At 53.3% G+C, this 9,569-nt stretch overlaps 1 protein-coding gene across 3 annotated transcripts; it reads right to left on the bottom strand.

Moving 5' to 3' along the window:
- Window positions 1-1,965: 1,965 nt before the first annotated feature.
- On the bottom strand, window positions 1,966-9,569 carry TAGLN2 (transgelin 2). 3 transcript variants are annotated; one of them, XM_066261691.1, is made up of 6 exons: window positions 9,452-9,526; window positions 8,330-8,366; window positions 4,021-4,228; window positions 3,413-3,587; window positions 3,028-3,130; window positions 1,966-2,717 (listed from the first exon to the last, which is right to left on the bottom strand). In XM_066261691.1, the coding sequence occupies exons 3-6, from the start codon at window positions 4,198-4,200 to the stop codon at window positions 2,576-2,578; spliced, it is 600 nt and encodes a 199-aa protein (XP_066117788.1). In that variant the 5' UTR covers window positions 4,201-4,228; window positions 8,330-8,366; window positions 9,452-9,526; the 3' UTR covers window positions 1,966-2,575. The 3 variants fall into 3 exon arrangements, with proteins under 3 accessions (XP_066117788.1, XP_066117787.1, XP_066117789.1); XM_066261690.1 differs by lacking the exon at window positions 8,330-8,366 and having other exon boundaries at window positions 9,452-9,569; XM_066261692.1 differs by lacking the exons at window positions 8,330-8,366; window positions 9,452-9,526 and adding an exon at window positions 5,373-5,496.

Raw genomic sequence — 9,569 nt, 5'->3', positions numbered from 1 at the left:
AGTGATATTCCACTTCAAGACTGAAGGCAGATAGTAAATGAACCAAAATTGGCTTCAATCTTTTCCTCCTGCCCTCCTCTCATTTCCCCCCAAATCCTCAATGCACCTTCCATTTGCCCAGAGCAACACCCTAGTCCCCCTTCCCTTCCCAACCTCCACTCCTCTGGCTGTAGGGAGCACTACCTTCTTAGGTTTTAACCTTTTAGAAATGAACAGTGGGGAAGCATTGAAAACTTAGAGCCAATAACAGGAGGGTTACTGAGACCCTGGGCTGGTGGGACCCTGTGTCACCAGCCCAGGAGATTCAGGCACATGAGAGCACGGTGATATTCATTCACTCAGTACCTTTTTTACCTCATCTCCCTGCAGCCCCTCTTCTTGCTGAGCCTGGAATAGCACAAATTTAGCCAGGCTCATAGCCAGATTGACCTGGGCTCCAATCCCAGTCCCTTTACTTCCTCTTGAAGTATTCTTGGGCATGTTTTTTGCTTCAAGACCCAGGGTGCTCATCTGGAAACAAAATGGGGAAACAGTACTATCCATCTCATGGACTATTGTGGGAATCTACTGGGAAAAGGCAGTTGTTTTCACTTCACTCTGTAACATGCTGAGTGTCTCAGGAACTTGTGAGATCTATGACCAATAATCGGTAGCTATAGTTAAGTCAAGGAAAGGTGCAAATGGCTTGCTTTTTTAGTATAAGTATCAGTGAATTCAATGGTTTCTCCTTAATGATATCACTCTCCTTAAATGACATTCCACAAAGCCTTCCCAAATGGGAGACAAAGGGGTGAAGAAATGGCTAATCCCCTGGGAATTTATATATATATAGCCTGCAGCCTGTCTTATCTTTGCCACAGCCCTGGAGGAGTGCAGCCAGCAAGCAAATACCACCTCTTGCTGGTGTGGTATCAAATCAGGCTAAGACTCTATGCTGGCCTCTCCTGAATAGCCCTGGCAGGGGCTTGGCACACAGTAGGTACCTCTTGGCAGAGGGAACCCAGTGGGGCAGGGGAATGGTGGGTGAAAAGATGAAAACTCACTGATTATCGAACCTGCATCATCTGTCACTGTCAGGCACAATGTTGGGGCTTCTGCCTCGTAAGAAAACAGATGCCTGGAAGTAGAAAGTGGGGGACAACGGAGGCCAGACCCCTGGCCTGGCTGATTGGGGTGGGACCTGCCGTGGGGGGCTGGCCCAGGGTCTCTCAAGTTCTCCCCCGATACAGGGTCTAATGGAAGACCATGGAAAAAAGGTGAGACAACCAGGTGTTGGAAACTAAGGGCGGAACATTCATTCCTGGCCGAGGAGCTTGAGACAAGCTGACTCCAAAATTGATTATCTTTGTCCAAGGCCCCCTCATCTAGAAAGGAAATTTGCTGCTAGGCTCTCCCTAGCATGCAGTTCACAAGTTCATGGGTCGATCAATAAGGCTTCCTCCTTCCAACCATCACCACCAACATCCTGCTCATTTCCCAGCTTGCCAGTTCTTCCTCATCATGGCAACCCCTGCCTGGGGCCCCAAGCTAGTCTGGCCACCTTGTCACAGGCCTGCCTGATGGCCTCCCACTGGAGACTAGCCAGTACTCATGGTTGTACCGACAGTCAGCCTCACCCTCCTGCAGTGACTGAGAAGCTATTCTGGCTGGGGAAGGAGCCCAGACAGGAGCACCAGGCAAGACTGCCCATTCCTTGGGTAGGTGAAGGCCCCACTCCCTATAAGCATTGCCCACATATCTTGCATTATGGTTCCTCCAAGAGGAGTTGAGAGAGCCTGACCCTTCTCAACCCCAACCTACCCTCACCTAAACCAAAAGACAAAGACTGAGACGGAAACCAAAGATGGGGTGAGAATTACAACCTTCATCTCAAAAACCAACCTCATATTCTTCAGTCGCTGCACTTCCCCCATATTCTTCCCTCTCCAACAGTTGGCTCAGTGGCCCAGACACAGCCAGAGTCCATCCAAAAAAATGAATTTTTATTTAAATCAGCAAACTCAGATTCTTCAAGCCCCAGCCCATAGTGGGCAGCCCTCCCTTCCTCTCCCCTCACCCCACCCCTTAGCCACAGCAAGGGGAACGGAAAATGAGAAGCCAGGAGGGCCTCTGCCAGGACAGGCTGCCTCCAGTGTGCAGTGAGCCCAGTCCAGCTGTGGCAGGGGTGGCAGCTACCACAGGTCCCTCCCTATAAATTAAATCCCTGCAGCCACAGCTGTGGGCAAGGCATATTTGTGGAAGGCAGGCCCAAAGGCAGCGTTGCTGACCCCCAGCCAAGGAATGCATTGAGGGCACAGAGATCAGGGGAGAAGAGGTATAAAGGGGAATCAGAGGTCCTAAAGTTTGGTCCCAGGGAAAAAGGTCAGTTGGTCCAGTTTTTATGGGTTTGGGGACAGGAATGTATTAGTAAGCACAGAGGAAGGTCCCCATTGGGCACCCCCAGAGAAGACATGCCAGGCCAGGACGGGCCCTCAACCAGGCAGGGGGAAGCTTGGGAGCTCCAGGGGACTCTCAGGGAATGTCACTGCTATATATTAACCATCCAAGGGAGGGCAGGAGCAGGGCTGGGGGCAGATCAGAGGATCTGGCGTGGCATCCCATAGCCAGTCATGCCTGCCTGAGATGCCCCACGGTTGGTGCCCATCTGTAACCCAATCACGTTCTTGCCCTCTTGCAGCTGGTTGTCCGAGAAGTTCCGAGGGTTCTCCTTGGACTTCCTAGGTGGAGAAGGAGTATTGGTTAGGAGGAGGTTGAAGCTGCCTCAGTAATGTCTCCCCTAGACAGAGCATAGGCTTTTCTGTGGCTCAAGTACTGGATCCAGCTCTGTCCTTGAGTCCTGAGCTCTCTGAAGCCACCACCTCATCTCTCAAATGGGACAGTTCCATGCCAGAAGATTAAGTGAAATGAAGAATGTAAAAATATTTTATAAATGGCCAACTGCTATAGTGGATCAGTTTTGTCCTAGGGACAGGAATGTGTAGGAGGTCTGTGCCTTCCCAGGGCCTGGGCAGCCCCAGCAATACTCACTTAGGAAACCAGTTGGGATCCCCAGCAAAAAGCCCATCATCCCGGGCTACTGCCAGCCCACCCAGGTTCATCAGCGTCCGCTGCACACAGGCCATGTTCTTTCCTGGGAAGGAGAAGGGGAAGTGTTGGCCTCAGCAGAGCTGAGGTCCTGATGCCAAGGCTCCACTCTATCACTGAATCAGCAGGCCCAGCTTTATCCCCATAGCCTTTTTCATCCCAGACCCCACCATGGCCAGTTCCTCCATAAAACACACAAATGCATGCATGCACATACAAATACATCCCTTTGTCCTCAGAGAGCCAGAAACCCACCCCTTCTCCCTGGTCAAGATAGCCCAGCCCAGTCTCTGGTCTTCTGGATGACAGTACTACGGCCCTGGCCCACCTTCCCAGAGGTCCACAGTCTGGAAGATGTCAGTGGTGTTGATGCCATAGCGCTCAGCTGCTTTCAGGAACTGAGAGATCTGCTCCATCTGCTTGAAGGCCATGGTGGAGGCCTGGATCTTCTTCACTGGGGCCTGCCCCTCAGGGTACAGACCATTAATGAGCTCACACAGCACCTGAGTGAAGACAGCAGGTGTGCAGAGGTGAGACCACACCTACTGAAGATCAGAATGCACCACAAACAACACCAGAGACAGTGAACCATGGAGTCTTCTCTCCTACCTGAACACACTTGGAGTAAGCCTCAGGCTCTTCCTGCCCAGTCCCTGCCTCTGAGGCCAGAGTGAAAACCTCAATATTCTAATATCCCTGACTAGAGTATACCCCCAACAGTTCTTTCCTTAGAGGGTTCTGTGCATCACCAGGGCCTTCCACTGCAGGGAGGCCCTTTCACCCTTACTCAGTGGGAGGGAGGAAAGCACGTGCTCTGCAGGGTCCGGAAGAAGTTGAGTTGGGTTCGCCCTCAGTTCTCCAGGTGAAACAATCCCCAGTCCCTCAGACCCAAACCTGCTCTCCCAGCACTTCCAGTCAGAGGGGCCCAACTCTCACCGTGCCATCCTTGAGCCAGTTCTGGAAGTTCTCACGCCCAGGCTGGGGCCGGCCCACATCCTTGCGGCACTGGGTGGTGATCCACTGGATCAGGATCTGCTCCAGATCTACATCGTACTGTTTCTCAATCTTCTGCTGCACCTCCCGGCTCAGGCCATAGGCAGGTCCCCTGTTGGCCATTTTGAAGGATGGTGGTAGCTATTGGGAGCTGGGAAGGGGACAACCCAAGCCTTCAATCAGCACTCTGCAAGCTGGGGGGTGGGGGGTGGGGGAGGTCCTGCCTGCAGGGACACACATCATATCCCCAAGGTGAACCCCAGAGGTGGAAACAGCTGCCAAATGAGGAAAATCACATCTTGACCCCTGGACATGGGCTAGAATAGCACTGCTCAGACCTCTGGCCACACAGGCCACCTCTGGGTTCCCTCACCCCTATGACAGGCAGTCTGTTTATTATTAAGGTTTCCCACTAGATTTCATTTGAATGGTTCCACTACTAAAATGAAGTATGAAGCCCACTGGGAAAGAATATGGGGTAAATGAGGCCAATATTGGGGGTTTAGACCATCATTTGGGGTGGTAAGCTTTAGTAAAAGCAAACTGGTCATTCTAATCCAACCCTTCCCTTTTCAGCCCTGGAAAGGAGACTGATTAGGGGAAAAGAGGAAGAATACGGAGTGGCTTGGGAAGCCAATGCCGGGAGCCACACAGAGGATTGGCTGGATCCACCCTCAATCAGCCACTAGGTTTTAACTGAGCACCCACTATTGTGCTAGGAATTGTAGAAGAGACGAAGTCATTTATCCTAAAGTTGCTCGTAGTGCTACCAGAAAGACAAAATGAACACATATAGAAGGGCAAGTGTTGTATACAAATACCAAACTGCTCAGTCAGACCATATGTTGTAGGAATTCAGAAAGAGTATGGGCAGAAGCAGCTTGTAGGGCTTCCTGGAAGAGGTCTGAGTATACCCTTCACAGATTTTAGCAGGCAAAAGGAACTTCCCATGAGAAACCAGGCAATAAAAACAAATACATTCCTTTCTGGAAGCTATAGTGAGCAAAATAATGATTCTCCCCAAAGACATGTCTGTCCTAATTGCCAGAACCTGCAAATGTTACCTTACATAGCAAAGAGAAACTTTGCAGATACGACTGAATTAAGAATCCTGAGATAGGGAGAGTACCCTGAATCATCCAGGTGGGCCCAGTATACACATAACAAGGGTCCTCATAAGCAAAAGATGGAGACAGGCCTGACCAGGCGGTGGCGCAGTGGATAGAGCGTCAGACTGGGATGCGGAGGACCCAGGTTCGAGACCCCAGGGTTGCCAGCTTGAGCACGGGGCTCACCTGGTTTGAGCAGAGCTCACCAGCTTGGACCCAAGGTCTCTGGCTTGAGCAAGGGGTTACTCAGTCTGCTGTAGCCTCACGGTCACAACAAAAAACTGATGATTGATGCTTCTCATCTCTCTCCGTTCCTGTCTATCCCTCTCTCTCTGACTCTAAAAAAAAAAAAAAAAAAAAGATTCTCAAAAGATGGAGACAGGTTAGTCAGAGTCGGGAAAGTAAGAAGGAAGCAGAAGTCAGAATGATGCAGGGCCATGAGCCAAGCAATGCAGGTGCAAAAGGTAAGGAAATGGATTCTCCTCTAACCGCCCCCCCCATGAGGAATGCAGCCCTGCCTACACCTTGATTTTAGCCAGTAGGACCTTTGTTGGGGTCTTTAGAACTGTATGTGGCTTTCAGTCACTAAGTTTGTAGTAGTTTGTTACAGCAGGAATAGGGAATGAATACAGGAGCCCTGGATGGTATTTTTAGAGTAACCTGAAAAGAGAGGGAGGGATGAGGAAATTCACAGGCAGATTTCTTTAACTTAGTTTGAGGAACTCAGTTAGGAAGAACTGGGTGGTTTCCTGACTGATGGCCTGAGTTGGCAGCACCTCACTGTGGACAGTATGTCCCCACCCACCATCTCATTGCCTAGGTCTCACACCCAGGGGCCTGTCGGCAACGCTACCAATGTCGAAGGGCAGCCAGGACCCCATCCCCTCCCTCGATGGGCAACTTACTGCTTGTAACAGAGCTAGCTGTGTTCATAAAAGGAGATCTCCTCTTAAGACAGGCACCTGTGCTCAAGGAGAGGCAAAGGAGCTACTCCTTCTCCCCACATCTGGCTCCAGGCCATGTTAGATTTAAGGGATGAGGTCACTCTGACTCCCTCTCTCCCATGTACCCAAGGTTAAACAATCTTGCCCCGCCCCAATGGCCCTAAGGTAGGCCCGAGTACACGTTGCCAGGCCACAGGGACAGCAGCTGCACCCAGCCTTCTCATACCTCTCAGCCCCAGAGGTCCTGTCTCAGGCCAGTCCTCTCCCTCACATTCAACATGGCTGCTCCTTCCCACTCCGCTTATCCAGCTGCACATTTCCGGTAGAGATCCTCTCTCCATAAATCAGTTATTTTTAAACCTCATTAAGAGCAACCCACCCCACCCCACTTCCCCCAGCCTGGAAGCCAGGCCAGATAAACGACCCCCCCACAGCACCATGAGCGCACACACACACACAAACTCAGCTGGCAGAGGACAGGCAGTCTAGTGGCTGACCCTGAGGGATGGAGACAAGATTTCCCCCAGGCCAGCCTCAACTGCTCAGCCACTACTCAGTCTATGACCTGTGACCCCTGCCACACAAGGGCACAGCTGGAGACTTGGAAGGGGAGGGTTACTGCCTTTTCCCAGTAAGCCACCCTTTCCCAGGCCAATGTCCAGACCTCTCTTCTGGGAGCAGCTTCACCATGGTCACTTGAACATTAGGGCTGTATCTCCATGGACTCAAGTGACCTCAATCCCAGGGATCTCAACGGCCCAGGGAAAGAAAGGGCAGAGAATGATTAACCCAAACACCAGGGTTAAGGGGAGAGCAGGCCCAAAGCCTGACCCTTCCAGGGTCCCCCAAAGGCAGGACAGACACAGCCACTCTTGACACAGTATGGATTCTGATGGCCCCTCCTCCATTCCAGTGCCTGGACACAGCTGTGTCCAGGCTCCACTCTGCGGCCCACTGCCCTAGAGCCTGGAGATGCCAGAGTTGTAGGGCGAAGCTCTGGGAAGGGGCAAAGCTCCAGGAAGGGGTGGACCCAGCCAGGCCCAGCCTGTGGCAGCTGGTTCTTCTCCCCCACCCCCACACCAGCAGGCGAGGGCTGACGGGCTGTGGCTGCTGGAGCCGGAGTGGCCCACCCCAGTGACACCCACAGGACCTACTCCTGCCCTCCCTCTCAAAGGAAGGGAAGATAGCCAGGTCCTGCTGGGGTGAGAGATGCCCAGAGCAGAGGATCCAATGAGAAGACAACAATGAACAACTGGGAAGTGTGTTGGCTTTGAGTAACCTAAACTGGAAACAGCCCTGCACCCCCATGCAGAAGGGTACAATAGTTGGGAAAAGAGTAGAGGTCACCAAAGGCACTGGGGCCCTCAGCACTGCCCAGACCCTGGGCTGGAAGCTTACCTCACCTCCCAGACCAAAGCCAAGAAAAAGGCGGATGTGGGGTGGGGGTGGGAGGATTTAAGGGTTCCTGGCTGGAGGTTTAACTGAAAAGACAAAAGGACTATCTATTCATTGTGCAGATTAACACAGGGGAACTTCCCAACTCAGAACTGAGATTAAGACTATTCTAAAAGGACAAAATGGGGTACCTGTCCCCAAAGCAAGGATAGTGAGAGACATACAGTTGAGGTAGCCCCCTCACCAAGAAGTCACTGAGCAGGAAAGAAAGCTGAGGCTACACAAACAGGAAGCCACAGGGCCTGCAGGAGGAGGGGTAAAGTGGGGGATGTTGCCATGGCTTCTGTGTACCAAACAGGCACAGGGGTAGGGTGGGAGCAGACAGAAACATGCACTCAACACAGAGGAGTAGTGAGGAGGCTCCAGCGCCAGGGCAAAGGTGGGTCCTTGGGAAAGGGGCCATCTCACAGCAGTTCTCAGAAATAGCCAGGTGCAAGGCATTTCTCAGGGAGGCAGCAGTGGAGGGTATGGAGCACATTTGGAGAAGACGGGAAGTTCTGAGTTTGGGGACAGAGAAGTAGACTCAAGAAAATAGTTCAGGAAAAGAAGAAATACTCTGGGAACAGAAGATATATTCTGAGCTATACCTGAAAATCCTGTTGGGAGAAGGGATGGGGTGAAGAAAGGACTGGAGGCCAATCCCCCGAGGGCAGAAGAGGCACTATGAATAACAGAGGGGTTTGCAGTTGGACAAAGACTACTTGTTGGCTCTAGAATGGTAGAGCTCCACTGGTCGCACCCTACCTTGGGCTTCTCTGCAGTTTTAGGTCATCCCTGTGGCCTAGAAGCAGAAATTGGGAGGGCGGTTGAGCTAGGCAGATGTCCCTCTATCTGGTACCCTAGAGTCAGAAAGAAACTAGGAGCCATGCAAGTCTCCTCCTACACCGGACCTCCAGAGCAATCCATCCTCACTTCCACCAGCTGCCTTCTGCTAATACCAAGTCCCCCCAGAACTTTCCTAGTGTGGGGGCTGCCAGGGAGGGAAGGCGGCAAGCCTCTTCCGGTCCTGCAGGTCCAGCCCCCTCCTGGCCACACCCTGGGCCGTTACTGCGAGATGAGTCACACAGCCTGCCGCTGGGGTGACGCAGTGGTCTGGGCAGCCCGCCGGCGGGCCTGCCCGCGGCCACCACCGGCTTTCTCAGCTGCGGAAAGCACGGGGTGCAGGCTTCAGCTCACGTAGGGGCAGGAGGGCCTGGAAAGCAGCCATCCCTCCCACCCCACCACCACTTCACACAGGCAGGGCACCAGGCCGGCGCAGTCAGGGCTGCAGCCCCCAGATGCCTGCACTAAGGGGACTCTCCTGGAGTAGACAGTGGTTTCAACTGCCGCTCTAACCGGGGAAGGAGAGGCCACCGGGGAACCCGAGCACAAGCCCGTGACCCCGAGACCCTAGGAAACGAGCTGGCAGAAGAAGTAACAAAAAGGACAGCCTCGGGGCGTAGAGGGCAGGTAGCTCCCGCACGTGCTCCTGGAACCAGGAAGAGCAGTGTCGCGCCCAGCTAGCCCAGGGACCCCGGGCGCGCTGTCGCTCGGGGCCGACAAGCCAATCCCCGACGCCCTCCTCCCTCACCCGAGAGAACCTAGGGCTGGAGCCGGAGCGTGGAGTGCAGCCACTGAGTCCCTCCTCCGGGCGGATGCCCCGTCTGTGCACTCGCAACATGGCCTGACCTCACCGCCCAGCAATGCAGGTCAGGTCTGGGGACAGAACCTGACAGCGCAGGGCTGAGCAGTTATCGGACCCTTGCCTCCCAGACTTTGGCCCCCAGCTCAGGGGAGTAGATCTTCAGTAGAGCTTCTCACTTTCTAAAGACCGCCCCCCCCCATAAAATTAAATTAAATCGAATCAAATTTTAAAACCCTGCTTACCGTCCGTCGGGCTGGAGATCACGCACTCTAGGCGGGGCCGCAAGGCGAGTGGAACTCCCGGGTTGGGCTGAGGGTTTTCAGCCGCTCCCGCCTCGGACGGGGCGGACCGGGGGCGGAG

The sequence above is a fragment of the Saccopteryx bilineata genome, chromosome 2 (genome assembly GCF_036850765.1).
Source record: "Saccopteryx bilineata isolate mSacBil1 chromosome 2, mSacBil1_pri_phased_curated, whole genome shotgun sequence".
Classification (NCBI taxonomy): Eukaryota; Metazoa; Chordata; class Mammalia; order Chiroptera; family Emballonuridae; genus Saccopteryx; species Saccopteryx bilineata.
Note: the sequence above shows the minus strand (reverse complement) of the source record. Positions and strands in the feature narration are given on the sequence as shown.

Excerpts from the sequence above, each read along its gene's own strand:
- TAGLN2 (XM_066261690.1), bottom strand. The coding sequence starts at position 4,200 with ATGGCCAACAGGGGACCTGCCTATGGCCTGAGCCGGGAGGTGCAGCAG. Across the intron at positions 3,588-4,020 it reads ACTGGCTCAAGGATGGCACG|GTGCTGTGTGAGCTCATTAA; the intron begins GTGAGAGTTGGG and ends GTCTTCACTCAG. Across the intron at positions 3,131-3,412 it reads GACTGTGGACCTCTGGGAAG|GAAAGAACATGGCCTGTGTG; the intron begins GTGGGCCAGGGC and ends TCTCCTTCCCAG.